Source organism: Saimiri boliviensis, chromosome 1 (genome assembly GCF_048565385.1).
Source record: "Saimiri boliviensis isolate mSaiBol1 chromosome 1, mSaiBol1.pri, whole genome shotgun sequence".
Classification (NCBI taxonomy): Eukaryota; Metazoa; Chordata; class Mammalia; order Primates; family Cebidae; genus Saimiri; species Saimiri boliviensis.
Window position 1 is genome coordinate 125,619,151 of NC_133449.1, and position 21,417 is coordinate 125,640,567.

Genomic DNA, 21,417 nt, shown 5'->3' on the forward strand with positions numbered 1-21,417 from the left:
AGCCTGGCCAACATGGCGAAACCCCCGTCTCTACCAAAAATACAAAAATTAGTAGGGTGTGATGGCAGGCGCCTGTAATTCCAGCTACTCAGGAAGCTGAGGCAGAAGAATAGCTTGAAACCGGAAGGCGGAGATTGCAGTGTGCCCATTGGGCCATTGCATTCCAGCCTGGGCAAAAGAGCAAAACTCCATCTCAAAAAAAAAGAAAACAAAACAAAAATTAGCTGGGCTTGGCAGCGCATGCCTGTAATCCCAGCTACACAGGAGGCTGAGGCAGGAGAATCGCTTGAACTAGGAAGCTGGAGATTGCAGTGAGCCGATCTCTTGTAACTGCACTCTAGCTTAGCGACAGAGCGAGACTCCGTCTCAAAAAATGTATAATAATTGTAGCATTTATTAAGTGCTTATTGCTAAGCAGTAGGCACATTTTGAGCTTTATGTGGTTTAATTCGTTCTTTTTAACAGTGGTGCAGGTACTCTCATCTCTGTTTTATAGAAGAGGAAACAAAAGCACATTGTTTGAATGGAGAGTTTTCCAAGTGATCAGTTCATGATGACCTTTGCTTTGGTCTGTAGGAGGCTGAGGGAGGAGAATCGCTTGAACCCAGGAGGCGGAGCTTGCAGTGAGCGGAGTTTGTGCCATTGTACTCTAACCTGGGCAACAAGAGTGAAACTCCATCTCAGAAAAAAAAAAAAAGAGGGATATTCTGACACTGCAACATGAATGAACGAACATTGGATATATTATGCCCAATGAAATAAGATATAAAAGGAAAAATATTATATGATTTCACTTACACGAAGTATATAGAGTAGTCAAGCTCAGAGGAAAGAAGGTAGAATTGCCTGGGGGGTTGGAATGGGAGTTTAATGGGTACAGTTTCCATTTGCATTTGTAAAGATAAGTTCTAGAGATAGATGTGGTAACTGTATAATAATGTGAATGTACTTAATGCCACTGAACTATACATTTAAATGTGATTAAAATGGTAAATTTTAGGTATATTTTACCACAATAAGAAATCATTTTTAATTAAGATATCCAAATGTATCATAAAAAAAGAAAAAAATTCAGATATATCACTGTTTATCTCTAAATGGATCAATTGAACTTAATTAAATCCATTGATTCAATTTATTATTAAATCTATTGCATTCAGAGGTAAGGAGCCAAAAAATTCCAAATGATGGCTTGGTTTCACTAAAGTTCAGAGATCACTAGCTCATGATGAATAGTAAATTTTTTTCAGTTAGAATCTTTAAATGCCGGTGTCATCTTTGCCTCTGAAACCAGTATTTTATCGTAATAGTTCTGCTGGGATAAATTCATGTTCCCTCTAAGTGAAATTTAAAAGATACCTAACTGTTTCTTTGAAATTTGTTTATGCTTCTGAGGAAAAGTGCTTGCGATAGAGCTCAAGTGTACTAGAGTTTGTCATGGGGAAAAAAGGGAGATGCACGACCTTGCTTATTACTCAATTAACCTTTTTCTCTTTCCAAAATAACAATTTTTGGAACTTCAATTTTTTAAACTATTCTCATTCATAAGTGGGTTTTATGTGACTCACATTTCTTTGTTAATCTCAAAATGACATGTTGTTTTGATTTTTCTTAGATAATGAAACAGACCAGATTTTACTTGCAGCTTTTTGTATAAGTCCTTGCCTTCCACCTCTTCAACTCATTATGTGAGAGGCATTTTGTCTTTAGTCATTGTTTTAAAAAATCAAAGTGAAATGACATAACATAAAATTAACCATTTTAAAGTGAACAATTCAGTGGCATTTAGTAGGCTCACAATATTATACAATCACCACCTTTAGGTTCAAAACATTTCCCTACCCCCAAAAGAAACTCAGTACCCATTAAGCAGTTATTTCCCCCAACCTCCCTCCTGGTAATCATCAGTCTTTCTGTTCCTATTTCATATAAGAAGAATCATACAATATGTGGCTTTTTGTGTCTAGCTTCTTTAATTTAGCATGTTTTCTAGGTTTGTTTATGTAGCACGTAGCAATACTTCATTCCATTTTATGGCTAATATTCTGTAATTGGAAATATATACCAAAATTTGTTTATCCATCTGTTAATTCTTCAGTAATTTTTTTGGTTAAATATCTAAACATTCTAAAACCATTGTATTCATTTATGCAGGGAGCATTTATGGAGCATCCATTACATATTAAAGCAGTGTGTTGGGTCCCAAGAATGTAAAAATGACCATTTATAATGGTAATGTGATGCATGCTGTGGTGGAGTTGTAAACGGTGTTAATATGACTTGAAGAAGTGGTTAATTCTTCTTGGCAGGGAGATTGAATTGATTTCTGCAAGCAGATTTTTGCTGATGGCAAGGAGAAGAGTGTCTAGATATATTTTGTCCACTGTAGTTGCAGATCTGTATGTTTGAAATGGTGTAAGCTGTTTGAGGAGAGTGCTCTTTATTGTTTTATACTAAAAGTCACTAACAATTTCGGCTATTTTATTTCTAAGCTGTTTATGCTTTTGTTATGCCAAGGAGGGGCTGGTCAGTGTTCTCATAAACTAGTTCCTTAGTCTGTCTAAGACTAAAATGCGGATGATAAGTAGTCTAGAGGAAAAGAGAGGCTTAAGAGATTTGGTTTCGGCTATACCTACCACAAGACTTAGATTGGTTGGATGGCTATGTCCAGGTTGGATTCAAGAGTGTTAGCAGAATACAGCCATGAGCTACCACTGCAAGTTTCTTTGAGGCCAGCCTACTACAAGAATGTTGAGTCAGTTTCTGAGAGCAATCCTTTGTACACATACTGTTCTCCTTTGTCATTCTTATTCTGTTAACTTCAGTGATGGGGCACCGCTCTGTATGCAGCAGCTGTCAATAATTGGCAAATGGTTTGAGGTACAGAGCTGGCGTGACCATTTTGTGACAGTCTTGGAGAAGAACTATGACTAGAACTATAGAAGTTACATATTTGCTTGAAGAATGTGCTTAAGACGTTAGTGGAATTTTTTGTTTTTCAGCCTACAACACAGCAGTCCCCTCAGGATGAGCAGGAAAAGCTCTTGGATGAAGCCATACAGGCTGTGAAGGTCCAATCATTCCAAATGAAGAGATGCCTGGTAAGAATGGAAATATGGGAGGCACAGTCACAGTCCATGTGTTCCTAAGGAAGCATCTGCAGTGTTTTCTAGAGTTAGGTGGCACCACTGTTTCTGGTAAATTTAATCTTCACTGTCTACCAGCATCTGTCTTCAGTCTCATTTCTCTCAAATACTGTGTGGAACAATTTCAACAAAGAGCCCTGTTTACTCACATGTATATTTATGGTTTGAGATTGTCTGTTTTCCCCACCAGAATACAAGCTTGGAAGAACAAGAGACCCTTCCTTTTATTTACATATTACTGTGTTATTACCACAGCAGTGTCTGACCAGAATTACTAGTCTTCTTAGTTCTATACCTCAGACCTGAGGAGTAATTACCATATAGTAGGTACTCAGTAAATATTTGTTGAATGAATGGATTTAAATGCTTTGCATTTGAATTATTCAGCTTTTTTCCTAAATATTTTGAAAACTAATTTCTTGAATACATTGTAGAAACTAGCTTAAAAATTATACTTAAACATTTATATCTTCATATTCTAAAAGATAAAGTCAGAGATTATCTGTGTATATACTTGTAGATTCTCTGGATTGGTTGGTACTTTAAGCTATAAGTTACTGTGATGAAGATGATGCTATCTTACCTTTGTAAAATGTCTTAAAGTTTCTAAAGCATAGTAATATGCTCTTGTATCTTTTATTGGTTTCATTCCCAACAAATTGGAAATGAAAAATAAATGTCTTGGAATGGAAAAGATAGGTTTGCTATTGCTTGCTTCTTTCTCTTTCTATGTATGGATAGTGTTTCCCCTATCTCAAGGAATTGCCTGCATTTCTGAGTTAAGTGGAGGAACATGTGGGCATTGGGAGGGTTTGAGGAATGCAAGAGGAAAGCAAACTTAACATAGATAGTCATTTCAGACAGCTCTGAAGAGTCTTTAACCTGTGACAAAGCCACGTCAGGATAGTATGTTGCTTCACCTGAATGGGTATGCCAGTTCTCTTGATTGCAGGTAAAATGTGATTAATGGACTAGTTTCCTAGTCTCTATAGCTTGAAAAGATTAGCAGTCTGTCAAGAAGCTTGTAGTACTAGATATGTAAGTCTTAGTAAGAATCATGCATCTTTTTCCTTTCAGTAGGGAAGGCAAGATGAAACTATCTAAAGTTGATTTTTTTCTGTGGTTGTATCATTTAAGTGCTGTATCCTTTTAAAACTATGTAACAAGTCCTTGATGTAAAGAGTTTGTACAACCAATATAAATGTTTATTTAAATTAAGCCTTCTGATTCTCTCGGTATTTCTGTAGGACAAAAACAAGCTTATGGATGCTCTAAAACATGCGTCTAATATGCTTGGTGAACTCCGGACTTCTATGTTATCACCAAAGAGCTACTATGAACTTTGTATCTTTTGAATGTTGAAGACTAAATATTTGGACCATACCTTTTCTTGATAAGGCAATTTTGTTCGTTCTTTATGAAGTTTTTCTGGAGTTATCTTATTCTTTGTTATCTTAGTCAAATGCACACCTCCATGCAGATATGCTAAGTGAGAAAAATGCTTTTGGAGTACCCCTTTCTTATGCTTAAATGTGTTTTAAGTGTGTTGTCAGTGCATCTCAATTTTCAGACCCTTCATGAAGGATATTCAGGCTGTGAGGCAGTTGGTTCTTTAATGCTTAGATTTTGTTATGCAGCACTCTCAAATGGACAGGAATTTAATCATTTGCCATTTCAAAACCCATTAGCAGTCTGACAGGTAACCACTGTATTTACTGCTTTGCTTCACCACATGTTCTTTAAAACCCTTACGTTAAAGTAAGATAAGCCCAACTAAAATTCTATTTTCACTTGAACACTCCTGTTTTTTTTGTTTTTTGTTTTGTTTTGTTTTTGAGATGGAGTTTCGCTCGTTACCCAGGCTGGAGTGCAGTGGCACAATCTCGGCTCACTGCAGCCTCTGCCTCCCAGGTTCAAGTGATTCTTCTGCCTCAGCCTCCTGAGTAGCTGGGACTACAGGCACACACCACTATGCCTGGCTAATATTTGTATTTTTAGTAGAGACAGGATTTCACCATGTTGGCCAGGATGGTCTCAATCTCTTGACCTCGTGATCCACCCGCCTTCACCTCCAAAAGTGCTGGGATTACCGGCGTGAGCCACTGCACCTGGCCTGAACACTCTCTTAAAGGACTAAAACGTAAAATATCTGCCTAGTAGTTAATGATGACTCCAAGAAGTTTCAGAGTTTTGCTTAGGTTGGCTTATCTTTATTTTTAGTCCTTAATCATAATTAAAAGATATGGCCATTTCTGATGAATTGCACTACTTGGAGGTCTACCTGACAGATGAATTTGCTAAAGGAAGAAAAGTGGCAGATCTCTATGAACTTGTACAGTATGCTGGAAACATTATCCCAAGGCTGTAAGTAATTACAGGTTGTAAGACTTTTGTGTCTGTATTTCCCACTTTATGTTATGTCACTTATGATTATCAGCTTTAAAAAAAGTTTTAAGGATAATTTCTTAACAAATTGAGATGAATATTTTGGTAGATACTCTCATTTGTGTTAGAGTAACTAGATTTACATTTTATATAGATATTTGAGGAATTTGGAAATAAAAAATGGACGTGCTATTTTGTTTAATGTCTTGGCTATTAGAAAAATTAATATGACAATTCTCTTCCTAATATGTTTAAAGGTAATATCTGTCTTGTATGTATACAGTGTGTATGTGTGTGGTATTTTTAGAGGTTAGTCAGTGGTTATATTTTAAATCAGATATTTTCATTGTCATGGAGGAGAAAACAACATGGTTTCTGCCTTGTTTATTTAGTGTTTTGTTCAGTGTGTTTGGAACTAATCAAATTCTTGATTTGAATATTTTATTTCTAATCAGCGTTTCTTCATAATTCTCTTAGTTACCTTTTGATCACAGTTGGAGTTGTATATGTCAAGTCATTTCCTCAATCAAGGAAGGATATTTTGAAAGATTTGGTAGAAATGTGCCGTGGCGTGCAGCATCCCTTGAGGGGTCTGTTTCTTCGAAATTACCTTCTTCAGTGTACCAGAAATATCTTACCTGATGAAGGAGAGCCAACAGAGTAAGTGATTTTCTTTCTTGATTTTGTTGCAATATTTCCTTCATTGTAGAATGTATAAAAGTGTGGAAACATGCACAGAAATAAGAAAATAAGTATCAATAATTCTTCCACCCAGTCAGCCATTTAGGTAGCATTTGTATGTAGATTTTCTTTGTAATATAGAACTCCTGAATATACATGGTGTGATCTAAAATGTACTCTTAGGCAAATTATATCTTTGGGTTATTATGACCTGCTTTTTTTTTTTTTTTTCATGTAATGTAATTGAGCATTTTTCCATTACATTAAATATTTTTTGAAAATACAACGTTTTAAAGAGGGTTTTATTTGGAAATTTAATTTGTAATGAAATAATGAAGTATGAGCTAGCTGGATTTTGTAGTTGTTCCTTTAATGTCTGTCAGATTTTATAATTTATAGACTGCGAGTTACCTTGGAATAGAAATGATTTGAATTATCTGTTTCAAGTTAGCTATTAACTTCAGAAAAGAAAAAATTAAAAGCCATTCAGAGACACCCATCTCTTGTGTAACCAGTATTCTGTCATCCAAGTCTACTGTACTTTTATCCCACAGCAGGGGCAGATGGTTAGCCAACTGTGGTTTTCAGTGGGGTGAGCTGTTCACTTGGCAGGTCCCCAGATTAAAGAACTTCATTGTTTTAAAAAGTTTATTCATTTATTTCCTTTTTAAAAAAAAAAAAAATTTATCTTTTATTTTTCAGTTTGTTCTGACAGATTTTGTTTTTTTAAAAAATATTTTCATTTATTTCTAAGATGTACAATTCAATGGTTTAAACAGTACAGAAAAGACGAAAAAATTAACAATGTAGAGAAATTGATGAAGTTAATTTGCTTTATTACGTTTTGACTGTCCCTTTTTAGCATTTAATTAGGCAATCAATGAAAATTTTTGAAAGCTACCGAGGTCTCCATCCTAGGAGATAGAGAAAAATAAAGCAGGAAATCCATGATCTCTTTCCTCACAAACTTACATTTCAATTAAAAACAAAATATTCAACAGTAAAATGATATAGTTAGCAGTACACCGTAAGTGTTAAATTTTTTAGCCTTTTGTTTTTGTTTTTGGTTTGTAGGGAGGGGGTCTCATTATGTTGTCCAGGCTGTATTTAAACTCCTGGCCTAAAACGATATTCCTGACTGGCCTCCCAAAGCACCGGAATTACAAACATGAGCCACCATGCCCATCCTTCTGGGCTTTCTGAATTAAGGAAGTTGCCATAAGAGCAAATCCAGTTGGCCCAGGCTAGAGAGTTGAGGAAAGTAATTCGTGCTTTAAGTTTACACTGTCTTCTCCGTGGTACTTTTCTCCCTAGAGTATGTTCCCTTTGAAATTTAATACTAAGCCAATGAAGTTGAAAGTATTTTTTTTTTTTTTATAAAGCATTGGTATACTACAGAGATAAGAAGGAAATACACAAAGGAAAGGGATAGTAGTAAGTTGGTCCTATAAATACTGTGTAAAGACTTTTCTGTTTCTCTGCAGTGAAGAAACAACTGGCGATATCAGTGATTCCATGGATTTTGTACTGCTCAACTTTGCAGAAATGAACAAGCTTTGGGTGCGAATGCAGCATCAGGGACATAGCCGAGATAGAGAAAAAAGAGAACGAGAAAGACAAGAACTGAGAATTTTAGTGGGAACAAATTTGGTGCGCCTCAGTCAGTTGGAAGGTGTAAATGTGGAGCGTTACAAACAGGTTCATATCTTTTTATTTGTTACCTCTTCTGTTCTGAGATAAACTGAAATCTGATTTTTAAAATCAGAATATTTTTGTTATATAATATTACATTGAAAAAATCTTAAAATTGCTTTTATTGAAGAAGACCCAAATAAATGGAAAGATGTATGTGCAGTGTTTGTGGATTGGAAGACTTAATATTGTCAAGATAGCATTAAAAAAAAAAAAATTGATCTATAGCTTCTATGTAATCTTAGTTAAAATCCTAACATTTATATGACGAAGCAAAGAACCTGGAACAGCTACAACGAATTTGAAAAGGAAGAACAAAATTGAAAGACCCAAGCAACCTGAATTCGTGATTTACTCTAAAGCTACAGTGAGATCCTGAGAGGTATTGGTGAAAAGGATAGATACATAAATCAATGGAAGGGAGGGGGAATAAAGCAGGGAATGGCAAACTTTACCTGTGAAGGACCAGATAATAAACGGTTTTTGGCTTTGCACGACATATGCTATACAAGTTTGTCCAACCTGTGGCTCAGGACAGCTTTGAACATGGCCCAGCATAAATTTGTGAGCTTTAAAACATGAGTTGTTTTGCTTTTTTTTTTTTTTTTTTAAAGTTCATCAGCTATCATTAGTGTGTTTTATGTGTGGCCCAAGACAATTCTTTTAATTCTTCTTCAAGCCAAAAGATTGGACACCTTTGGTCTATAATAGCACTGCAGGTATGGTGCAAAAGCAGCCACAGACAATATGGAAGTGAGTGGATATGGCTGTGTTCCAGTAAAACTTTATTTGTAAAAACAAGCAGCAACTCAATTTACTGATCTCTGAATCGAAAATCCTTACTAGACCCAGATATTTATGATCAGTTACTTTTGATAAAAGTACAAAGGCAACCTTTTTAGCAAGTGGTTCTGGAGCAATCGTATATCTATATGGAAACAAAAAACTCTGAACCTTGACCCATTCCTCATACCATATATAAAAAACATAAAAATCGATCGAGACCTAAATATAGAACCTAAAACTTAGAAGAAAACACAGAGGAAGTCCTTATGACCTAGGATTAGACAAAGATTTCTGAGGACACACAAAAAAGCACAAGCCATGAAGAAAAAAGCTCGCTTTTGAGAGGCCAAGGCAGATGAATCACTTGAGTCCAAGAGTTTGAGATAATCCCAGGCAACATAGGGAGACCCCATCTCCACAAAAAAGTACCAACATTAGCTGGGCATGGTGGAACGTACCTGTAGTTCCAGCTACTCAGGAGGCTTGAGGTGGGAGGTTGACTTGAGCCCAGGAGGTGGACATTGCATTGAGTAGTGCACCACTGTACTCCAGCCTGGGCAATAGAACAGGACCTTGTCTCAGAAAAAAGCTTTTAAAGTTAAGAAGTGAAGTCTTGGTGAGGAAAAATCTCAAATACGATCAAGTTAGTAGTTTAAATGTGTTAATAGAGGAATAGCTTAATAATTTTTTTTATTTTTTTTTATTTTTTTTGTGACAGAGTCTTGCTTTGTTGCCCAGGCTGGAGTGCAGTGGTGCAGTTCTCGGCTCCCTACAGTCTCTCTCTCTTTTTTTTTTTTTTTTTTTTTTTTTGAGACGGAGTTTTTTTTTTGAGACTGGAGGGCAATGGTGCGATCTCGGCTCACTGCAGCCTCCGCCTCCTGGGTTCAGGCAATTCTCCTGCCTCAGCCTCCTGAGCAGTTGGGATTACAGGCACGCGCCACCATGCCCAGCTAATTTTTTTTGTATTTTTAGTAGACACGAGGTTTCACCATGTTGACCAGGATGGTCGCGATCTCTTGACCTCGTGATCCACCTGCCTCGGCCTCCCAAAGTGCTGGGATTACAGGCATGAGCCACCGTGCCCGGCTACAGTCTCTATTTCTCGAGTTCAAACAGCTCTCCTGCCTCAGTCTCCTGAGTAGCTGGGATTACAGGCACGTGCCACTATGCCCAGCTAATTTTTGTATTTTTAGTAGAGACAGGATTTCACCATGTTGGCCAGGCTGGTCTTGAACTCCTGACCTCATGATGTGCCCACCTTGGCCTCCCAAAGTGCTGGGATTATAGGCATGAACCACTGCACCTGGCCAGCTTAAGATTTTGAAAACATATTTTAACCCTTACATTTGTTTTTTTTTTTCTCTTTTAGATTGTTCTGACTGGCATATTGGAGCAAGTTGTAAACTGTAGGGATGCTTTGGCTCAAGAATATCTCATGGAATGTATTATTCAGGTAGGTGGGAACTTTTTTTTTAAGGAACCATTTTATCTTTCATTAAATTTCATTGTTTTGAAAACATTTTGATGGAATAGGAAATAAGCTTTCCTGAAAAAAGAATTTTCCTGGCTGGGTGTGGTGGCTCCCACCTGTAATCCCAACACTTTGGGAGTTCAAGGTGGGAAGATCTCTTGAGGCCAAGAGTTCAAAGCGGCCTGGGCAACATAGCAAGATGCCATTTCTATTAAAAATTATTAAAAATTTAAATAAATTTTTTAATGTTTATTTTTTTCATGTAATCGTTCTCCTTCTAAAACTATTTTTTTTTTTTTTTTTGAGACGGAGTTTCGCTCTTGTTACCCAGGCTGGAGTGCAATGGCGTGATCTCAGCTCACCGCAACCTCTGCCTCCTGGGTTCAAGCAATTCTCCTGCCTCAGCTTCCTGAGTAGCTGGGATTACAGGCACGTGCCACCATGCCCAGCTAATTTTTTGTATTTTTAGTAGAGACGGGGTTTCACCATGTTGACCAGGATGGTCTCGATCTCTCGACCTCGTGATCCACCTGCCTCGGCCTCCCAAAGTGCTGGGATTACAGGCGTGAGCCACCGTGCCCGGCCTAAAAATAATTTTTTTTAAAAAAAGAATTTTTCTGCCAGGCACGGTGGCTCACGCCTGTAATCCTAGCACTTTGGGAGTCTGAGGTGGGTGGATCACCTGAGGTCAGGAGTTCAAAACCAGCCTGGCCATCATGGTGAAACCCCATCTTTTTAAAAAAAAAAAGAGAGAATTTTTCTGTTTTCACCTCATAACTTGGTTTTTGTATCAATGTAGTTTGTTTTCCCCCAAAATGTAGGAATGAGTAATCTGAATTTTCTAGATCTCAGTAGCTTTAGTTTAATTGTAGGTGCACTTGTTTATTGGAATATTTCTGTCTGAGCTTATGTTTAGAGAGGTTCAAAGGTAATGTATTTGAATTTAGTTGTGTAAGATTAGAGTTTGTTTTTTTTCTCCACAAATGTGAACTTTAAATGCCATATGTGAGTTCTGAATATTATGTGAAATACTTTTACTTTTATTGATTATTTGATTTTCAGGTTTTCCCTGATGAATTTCACCTCCAGACTTTGAATCCGTTTCTTCGAGCCTGTGCTGAGTTACACCAGAATGTAAATGTGAAAAACATAATCATTGCTTTAATTGATAGGTAAGACCTTCCAACACTGGAGGGTAAATGCTCTGACTTGGGGAATAATGAATTTTAAACATTTTTGTGAATTCTTTCTGTTTTATCTTTATCATATCAGTGATCCTAATGTAATTGTACACTGTAAATAATTTTAAAACCTTTTGGGCTCATACAAAATATAGAAAAGCAATAAAGAATTAAGATGTCATCCAAGATTCCACTGCCTAAACCCTGTATTTTTTAAAATAAAGAGTTTTTGGGTTTTTTTTTTTAGATTAGCTTTATTTGCCCACCGTGAAGATGGACCTGGAATCCCAGCAGATATTAAACTTTTTGATATATTTTCACAGCAGGTGGCTACAGTGATACAGGTTTGTGTAGCTTTTCTCCTAATTTCTCAAAACTTTGAAACTTTTCTGCCTTCCTTTTACAATTTTTTTTAAATAAATTGGATTTTTCTAAACATTCCAGTCTAGACAAGACATGCCTTCAGAGGATGTTGTATCTTTACAAGTCTCTCTCATTAATCTTGCCATGAAATGTTACCCTGATCGTGTGGACTATGTTGATAAAGTTCTAGAAACAACAGTGGAGATATTCAATAAGCTCAACCTTGAACAGTAAGTCAGTTACATTTTTGTAAAGATCCTCATAAAGATTTTTTTCTCAGATTTGCTTTTCTTTCTCAATTGTTTTTTGAAATGCTGCCATTTGTTTTGTTTTAATCATGCATTAAGATTGTAATGCTTAGCACTACTAGGGGCAGAAAGTGGCAACCAATTACTTGGTTGTATATATTAATGAAATTGTGGTACCTGTGGACCATAGGCAGTCTTGAGGGACCAGTGTTCTCAATTTGGATCCCTTTCTGTGTATTAGGGGCATCCAGTCTTTTGGCTTCCCTGGGCTACATTAGAAGAAGAATTTTCTTGGGCCACACATAAAATACACTAACAATAACAATAGCTAATGAGCTTTAAAAAAAAAAATCACAGAAAAACTCATAATATTTTAAGAAAGTTTATGAATTTGTGTTGGGCCACATTCAAAGCCATCCTGGGCTGCACATGGCCTTTGGGCTGTGGGTTAGACAAGCTTGCTGTATGTGAATGAGTTTGTTCTTAAACTGGTAAGGAAATTGTCAGGCAGTTTTTATTTCTGTAATAAGTGTTTTCCTACGAGTAAGTACATGGTGAAAAATGGGGTGTGTGTATATATTTAACGTAAAGAATTAAATTGGTTTAAATATCTTTTCTATTTTGAGCTTTGATTTTGATACCTTTCAAGGAAATTATCAGCAGTGCTGCTTCCAACTTGAAGCCTCCTCAGCTGTTCTGTCTTAAACCTATGGCATCCTCTAGTGGCCACTGTGGGCAGCTCTGATACTGTTACCTTCCCCAGCAGTTCCCTTCCTGCTTCATTTGCCACTGCTCTGGACTTGGATCAAGCCAGGCCAACCACCCCCCTATTCACTGCATATTCTTCAGAATTTTACCTCATGTAATCTTCCTCCTTTCTATCTCCCTCCCAGTGGTTTACCTGCATCAAGAAAATTTCTTCTTTTTTTCTCCCCTTTGTATTACTCTTTTTCTTTTGATCATTTTTGTTTTTGTGTATGTGTAAACTGAAGACAAGGCCAGATATTGATTGATAGTGTGACAGAAGATTAAGTGATGTGCCAGGTGCAGTGGCTTGCACCTGTAATCCCAGCTATTTGGGAGAATTCCAGCTGTTGGAGTTGGGAGAATCACTTGAGCCAGGAGTTTGAGACCAGCCTGGGCAACATGTGGAGACCCTGTCTCTAATAAAAAAATTAAAAATTAAAAAAATTTTAATTAAAAAGACTAAATGATCTATGTCTTCTCCCCCCAAGTAAATTTTAAAGTAAAAACAGTCAAAATAATTAGAAATAGCTACCTCTAAAGAGGTTGTAATAAAGGCCCCAATATGCCTCAGTCTACACAGTGATTTTACTAATGACTACCTAAAAGTCAGTCAACCTGCCTTTTCTTAATCACCAACATCTGATGCAGAATAGATAATTTACATATTTTTCTGTTGTGTTGAATTGCTGGTTTGGCATGGATTTTTTTTTTTCCTACTTATTTTCATTGTGAATATACAGTACTTGTTGGCTGCTCCCTGGGAACCAAACTACCACTTAAAATACTTTTCTTAGAAACGTTGTCAAATTCTACACAGTTATCTTATTAACTCCAGCTGTTCCATCTGTTCATGAGTTGGAAATTGTATCTAGTTTTGTATCAATAGAGTAGTAATAGATGAGTATATGTTTGTGTTTAGATAAGCATTTTTATCCTCTTGAAAGGAGGTTGTTACAGTCTTCTGGGGTAGTATGATTCACTTAACCCATTTCCTTTAATGTGTAATGAAGAATTTCAAATTCTTACGAAACAAGTGCTATTTGTATATGTAAAAAGTTAATTTTATTCATTAAGACTTCTGTTTTTCTTTTTGTAGTATTGCTACCAGTAGTGCAGTTTCAAAGGAACTCACCAGACTTTTGAAAATACCAGTTGACACTTACAACAATATTTTAACAGTCTTGAAATTAAAACATTTTCACCCACTCTTTGAGTACTTTGACTATGAGTCCAGAAAGAGCATGAGTTGTTATGTGCTTAGTAATGTTCTGGATTATAACACAGAAATTGTCTCTCAAGACCAGGTAAGAAAATATCTATGTGCTATTTTAGGGAAACAGTGTTACAGTTTTACTTTGGACCTAGATACCTCAGATGGGAGGGGAGGGTAATTCAGTAGTAAAGAAAATTTACAAGTAACTTATTCATTATATAAATTAGAAAATCGGAGATGTATAAAGAATTAGAAAATATTTATAATTTCACCAGTAGAGATTAACCACTGTTAATTAACATTTTGTGCATATCTTTCCAGACTTATAAATATGTGTACTATGACGTGCATGAGTTTTGACTTTTTTTTCTTTTTTTTTTTTTTTTGAGACGGAGTCTTGCTCCGTTGTCAGGCTGGAGTACAGTGGCGTGATCTTGGCTCACTGCAACCTCTGTCTCCTGGGTTCAGGCGATTCTCCTGCCTCAGCCTCCCAAGTAGCTGGGATTACAGGCGCCCACCACCATGCCTGGCTAATTTTTGTATTTTTAGTAGAGACGGGGTTTCACCATGTTGGCCAGGATGGTCTTGATCTCTTGACCTTGTGATCTGCCTGCTTTGGCCTCCCAAAGTGCTGGGATTAATAGGCATGAGCCACCGTGCCCAGCCAGGTATTGACTTTCTAACCCAAAAAAAGGAATATCTTGTTGATATTGTATTGTAATTTTATACGACTGGAAACGCATTTGATAATGGCTTTATATGCTAATGGTTTCACATCAGTGGATTTGTTTTGCCTTGCATGTTACAGGTGGATTCCATAATGAATTTGGTATCCACGTTGATTCAAGATCAGCCAGATCAACCTGTGGAAGACCCTGATCCAGAAGACTTTGCTGATGAGCAGAGCCTTGTGGGCCGCTTCATTCATCTGCTGCGTTCTGAGGACCCTGACCAGCAGTACTTGGTATGAGTTTACTCTTACTATAACCCTGTATCAGCTCCTAATGAAATCACATGTTGAAGTGCTTAAAATGGTTTAATTCACTTTCTGATCTTAGAAGGTTTTGAAGGAATTGCAACTGAATTAAAGATTCATGGCATCCATGGGCTTTTTTTTTTTTTTTTTTTTTTGGAGACGGAGTTTCGCTCTTGTTACCCAGGCTGGAGTGCAATGGCACGATCTCGGCTCACCGCAACCTCCGCCTCCCGGGTTCAGGCAATTCTCCTGCCTCAGCCTCCTGAGTAGCTGGGATTACAGGCACACGCCACCATGCCCAGCTAATTTTTTGTATTTTTAGTAGAGACGGGGTTTCACCATGTTGACCAGGATGGTCTCGATCTCTCGACCTCGTGATCCACCCGCCTCGGCCTCCCAAAGTGCTGGGATTACAGGCTTGAGCCACCGCGCCCGGCTGGGCTTTTACTTTATATATAAACACATAATGGTAAAATAAACTTCCGGAGCATGTGAGTAACAATTCAGTTGCTCTGATTTCTTTTGCATACTGTTTGAGATTTGAAGAAGGTTTCTGTCTTTTTTTACTTGAGTGCTCATAGTTATTCCATGTTCATTTTTTTCTGAACTGTGTATTGCTTATAATAAACTTAATAAGAAATAGAATCCTTATATGTAATTTTACTTTTCAAAATTTGCAAGCGTAAGTTGTATTTGTTACATTGAAAATGTGAGGTTTTGGGGTTTTTTTCATTTCTTGTTTTCTTTTTTGAAGTGGAGTCTCGCCCTGTCGCCCAGGCTGGAGTGCAGTGGTGCGATCTCAGCTCACTGCAACGGCTGCCTCCTGGGTTCAAGCGATTCTCCTGCCTCAGCCTCCTGAGTAGCTGGGATTACAGGTGCACACCACCATACCTGGCTAATGTTTGTATTTTATTTATTTATTTAACTTTAGGTGCATATTATATCTGGCATTTCTCCCCATGGTGTTTGTATTTTTAATAGAGACAGGGTTTCACCATATTGGTCAGGGTGGTCTCGAACCCCTGACCTGATGATCCGCCCACCTCGGCATGCTGGGATTACAGGCATGAGCCACCACACCTGCCTGAGGTGTTTTTTTTTTGTGTGTTTTTTTTTTTGATGAAAGATTTAAAAATTCATTTTGCCGGCCAGGCGTGGTGGCTCACGCCTGTAATCCAAGCACTTTGGAGGCCAAGGCGGGTGGATCACCTGAGGTAGGGAGTTCAAGACCAGCCTGACCAACATGGTGAAACCCCGTCTTTAAAAAGAAAAGAAAAAAGAAATTCGTTTTACCTTTTACATGTTTTCCCCTGATAAAGAACAGTCGCGTGTTTCTCTCTTTGTTATTAGTCCACAGAGAATCTTTGTGAAATGGATAAACATATTGCCTGAGTAGGGGTATCAGTGACCAATACTAGGTAATTTATTTCAGTGAAGGGTTAGCATGGTTGGCTGCTTAATTATTGTTTGGGCAAATTAGTTTAATCATTCTTGGATGCATAAGGCTCTTAGGCTGTTATGATGAAAAAGACACTTGCTTGATGATGTCCTGACTGTCTCTCATCTTCTGTTGACTTCATTGTAGTTGACACTCCTGTACGTCTTCATGATCAGTGTGAAATAAGAGGCTGACTTCTGTTGGTAGTGTGATGGTCTTTGTCTTGGCTTAGTAACAAACATTCCAGGACAGTGGTATTGTGCTCTGTGACCTGTGTGATCTGTGCAGAGTGACTGTCTGATTGAGTATTTGAATGGATTCCCTATGTTTCTCTGTGAGATGGTGTGTCTGTGTGTTTTCATTTTCTGTTGCATACCAAATATAGCAGCTGGGCATATATAATGGTGGGCACCTATAATCCCAGGTACTCAGGAGGGTAGGGCAGGAGAATCACTTGAACTCGGAAGGCAGAGGTGGCAGTGAGCCAAGATTGCACCATTGCACTCCAGCCTGGGCAACAATAGTGAAACTCCATCTCAAAAAATAATAATAATAAAGAAAGTATGCCTTTTGCATGTGGCTGATTGGTTATTCCCATGTATAGATATCTTTATAAGATAGGATCATTAACGGTCACTGCCCCTAGGGGAAATTCATTTTCTTATCCATCTACCATATCAGAGAATTTCACAAAACCTGAATATGTCATTGTGTCACACATATTAAAAATATTTTATGAACTGTGTGTTTTTCTTGTAATTTTTTCTGAATTGGCTATATGTTGTGCCATTTCAGAAAAAATTCCGAGAAAAACAGAATTTATGGAATATTTCACAAGTGGCTCTTTTAAAGTATATTAGCATTTTCCTTTATTTAAATGGTCTTAATATTTTTCTGAATGAGAAGGTATGAGATGTACCGGTAATATGCATATAGTTGTTTTGTATCATAGTAATAGTTAACATTACTAAGCGTTTGCCTTGTGCTAAGTAGCGGTAACACTTCACCTGTGTTACTTGATCTTCCCAACAAGTAGGAGTTTACAGAAACTTGTGGCTAAGAGAAGGTAAATAATTTGCCCAAGGTCACACGTGTAGTAAGTATTAGGTTCTACTTTGAATCTCTGAGTCAGTCTTCACCACCTAGTTTTCTTTCACAGCCTATTTTTCTTTTCTCTTCTTTTCTTTTTCTGAGATGGAATCTTGCTCTGTCACCCAGATGGAGTGCAGTGGTGTGATCCCAATTTACTGCAACTTCCGTCTCCTGGGTTCAAGCAGTTCTGCCTCAGCCTCCTGAGTAGCTGGGATTACAGATGTGCGCCACCACGCCCAGCTAATTTTTGTATTTTTAGCAGAGACAGGCTTTCCCTGTGTTGGCCAGGCTCGTCTCAAACTCCTGATCTCAAATGACCTGCCCACCTTCAGCCTTCCAAAGTGTTAGGATTACAGATGTGAGTCACTGTACCCAGCCAGAGCCTACATTCTTTATCAGCGCAGCATAGTTTGCACATGTGTGTGTGAAAATGTATTTAAATATATCTTTGCTTATAACTCGCTATCTCGGGCAGGTTATACAACCTCTCTGAACCCCAGTCTTCCCCATTTGTGAAATCGGGTTGTATCTGTCTTTGGGTTGTTGTGACAACTTGAGGAGATAAGAAATATATAAATTGCCTACCTTTAAAGTATGGTACATTGTATATAGTCACAAAATGTTAGCAATGTTGATTAGAGCCCACATTTATTTTACAAATGATTAATCATAGTTTGGGATTTTTTTTTTCCTTAATTCTTTGACGTCAGATTTTGAACACAGCACGAAAACATTTTGGAGCTGGTGGAAATCAGCGGATTCGCTTCACATTGCCACCTTTGGTATTTGCAGCTTACCAGTTGGCTTTTCGATACAAAGAGAATTCTAAAGTGGTGAGTTTACTTTTAACTATTTTGCTACCTTTTTTCCTTTTTCATCACTCCGAATGTGTGTTTTATATTATAAAAAATTTCAAACATACAAAAATAGTATAATAAAATCCCATTTTTAGTAACACTCTATTTGTTCCTTAACCTGTGCAAAGTGTTCCTAACAGTGATGTTGGTGGATCAGATACTAGCTGAGGGATCCCGTAAAAAGGACTTAGAAATGCAAGATTAGGCCGGGCGCAGTGGCTCAGGCCTGTAATCCCAGGTCTTTGGGAGGCTGAGGCAGGCAGATCACAAGGTCAAGAGTTCAAGACCAGCCTGGCCAACATGGTAAAACCCTCTCTCTGCTAAAAATACAAAAATTAGCTGGGCATGCTGGCAGGTGCCTGTAATCCCAGTTACTCTGGAGGCTGAGGCGGGAGAATCACTTGAACCTGGGTGGCGGAGGTTGCAGTGAGCTGAGACTGTGCCATTGCACTCCAGCCTAAGCAACAAGAGCAAGACTTCGTCTCAAAAAAAAAAAAAAAAAAAGTGGATTTATGCTAAAACTTTTTCCTAAGTCCTTATTCAGGTTATCTTTAAAACCTAGAGAGAGGGACTAGCATTGCAGTCATTTCTCTCTAAAGGCATATGATTGAATAATATCATGAGTTGTGGGCAACTTTTTATGAGCTTTTTTCTTCTTCAAACCGGAATCATGGCTTGAGTCTTCATGGTGTAGTTTTGTTTTGTTGTTGTTTTTGAGATGGAGTCTTCCCTGTTGCCCAAGCTGGAGTGCAGTGGCGCCATCTCAGCTCACTGCAACCTCTGCCTCCCGAGTTAAAGCGATTCTCCTGCCTCAACCTCCCAAGTAGCAGGGACTACAGGCACGTGCCACCACACCCAGCTAATTTTTGTATTTTTAGTAGAGGCAGGGTTTCACCATGTTTGGCCAGGCTGGTCTTGAACTCCTGACCTCAGGTGACCCACCTGCCTCAGCCTCCCAAAGTGCTGGGATTATAGGTGTAAGCCACCATGCCCAGTCCAATGTGTACTTTTGAAGAAAATACCTCAAGCTCATGGACCTGAAAGTCGGACAGTCAGGTTTATGTTAAGGAACAACCTCTGTAACTTAATTTTGCTTACTTGTTTGTTTGTTTGTTTGGAGATAGAGTCTCACTCTATCACCCAGACAGGAGTGCTCAATCTTGGCTCACCACAACCTCCACCTCGTCGGTTCAAGTGATTCTTGTGTCTCAGCCTCCTAAGTAGCTGGGATTACAGGTGTGCACCACCACACCCAGCTAATTTTTGTATTTTTAGTAGAGACAGGGTCTCGCCTATTGACCAGCTGTACTTGAACTTGTGGTCTCAAATGATCCTCCTGCCTCAGCCTCCCAAAGTGCTGGGATTATAGGTGTGAGCCACTGCACCTTAGTAGGGACTTAATTTTTTCATAATAGAGAAAAAAGATGTATTCATTAGACCTACCAGCATGAAAAAGCAGCTTTTAGCCAATATTTATTAGACCAGCTTATCATTCACTCTTTCCCAGCGTTAATGGTTAGGAATTTGTGACTATAACAATAAAAATAACAACCAGCCTACATTACAAAGCCAAAGTAATTAAAACAGTGTGGCTGTATGGTACTGGCATAAAAACAGACACATAGACCAATGGAACAGAATAGAGAGTTTAGAAATAAACCCATGCATATGCAACAAAGAAATCTTTGATCAAGACACCAAGCATACACAATGGGGAAAAGGTTGGTCTCTTCAATAAATAGTATTGAGAAAATTGGATATCCACTGCAAAAAAAAAAAAGGAATTGGACTCTTACCATATACAATAATGAACTCAAAATGGATTAAAGACCTGAAACCGTAAAAATCCTAGAAAAAAACATAGGGAAAAACCTTGTCATTGGTCTTGGCAATGCCTTTTTTGGATATATAACCAAAAATTTAGGCAACCAAAGCAAAAATAAGCAAGTGGGACTCTATTAAACTAAAAAGCACTGTACAAGCCGGGTGCAGTGGCTCACGCCTGTAATCCCAGCACTTTGGGAGGCCGAGGCGGGTGGATCACGAGGTCAAGAGATCAAGACCATCTTGGTCAACATGGTGAAACCCCGTCTCTACTAAAATTACAAAAAATTAGCTGGGCATGGTGGCGCGTGCCTGTAATCCCAGCTACTCAGGAGGCTGAGGCAGGAGAATTGCCTGAACCCAGGAGGCGGAGGTTGCGGTGAGCCGAGATCGCGCCATTGCACTCTAGCCTGGGTAACAAGAGCAAAAACTCCGTCTCAAAAAAAAAAAAAAAGCTCTGTACAACAAAAGACACAAAGCAGCAGAGTGAAGAGAGAGCCAATGGAATGGGGAAGAATATTTGCAAATCATACATCTTAAAAGTGGTCAGTATCCAAAATATATAAGGAATGCAACTCAGTAGCAAGAAAATGGATAACTTAATTAAAAAATGGGCAAGGGATCTGAATAGACATTTTTCCAAAGACGACATACAAATGGCCAACTGGTATATGAAAAGATGTTCAACATCATTTATCAGGAAAATGCAAATCAAAACCACTATGAGATACCACCTCACACCTGTCAGAATAACTATTATCAAAAAGGCAGAAAATAACAAGTGTTGACAAGGATGTAGAGAAATGGGAACCCTGTGTATAATTGGTGGGAATATAAATTACATAGCCATTATGGAAAATGGTAGGGAGGGTCCTCAAAAAACTAAAAATAGAACTACCATGTGACCCTGCAATCCCACATCTGATTATGTATTCAAAGGAAAGGAAATCGGTATCTCAAAGAGATACCTGCACTCCCATGTTTATTGCAGCATTATTCACAATGACTGAAATATGGAAACAACCTTGGTGTCTATCAATAGATGAATAAAGAAATTGTGTTGTATGTATGTGTGTGTGTGTGTATATATGTATGCATGTTTCTACTCACATATAATATTCTCTACATAGTAGGATATTACTCAACCATAGAAATGGAGAAAATCTTGCTATTTATGACAAAGGGATGCATCTGGAAGACATTATTCTAAGTGAAATAAGCCAAACACAGAAAGGCAAATACTCCATGACTTCATCTATATGTGGAATTTTTTTTTAAGTTGAATTCATCTCTCCTAGGCAACATAGCAAGACCCAA

General features: G+C 37.9%; 1 protein-coding gene across 1 annotated transcript in view; it reads left to right on the forward strand.

The window, feature by feature from the left end:
• VPS35 (VPS35 retromer complex component) overlaps window positions 1-21,417 on the forward strand; it is a 31,624-nt gene that overhangs the window by 2,333 nt on the left and 7,874 nt on the right. Inside the window, exons 2-13 of the mRNA XM_039474115.2 lie at window positions 3,003-3,101; window positions 4,394-4,490; window positions 5,387-5,510; window positions 6,009-6,191; window positions 7,697-7,910; window positions 10,060-10,143; window positions 11,224-11,333; window positions 11,590-11,686; window positions 11,787-11,935; window positions 13,797-14,004; window positions 14,722-14,877; window positions 18,130-18,252. Of these exons, the coding sequence (XP_039330049.1) occupies window positions 3,003-3,101; window positions 4,394-4,490; window positions 5,387-5,510; window positions 6,009-6,191; window positions 7,697-7,910; window positions 10,060-10,143; window positions 11,224-11,333; window positions 11,590-11,686; window positions 11,787-11,935; window positions 13,797-14,004; window positions 14,722-14,877; window positions 18,130-18,252 (1,644 nt within the window). The remainder of the gene's footprint in view (window positions 1-3,002; window positions 3,102-4,393; window positions 4,491-5,386; window positions 5,511-6,008; window positions 6,192-7,696; window positions 7,911-10,059; window positions 10,144-11,223; window positions 11,334-11,589; window positions 11,687-11,786; window positions 11,936-13,796; window positions 14,005-14,721; window positions 14,878-18,129; window positions 18,253-21,417) is intronic.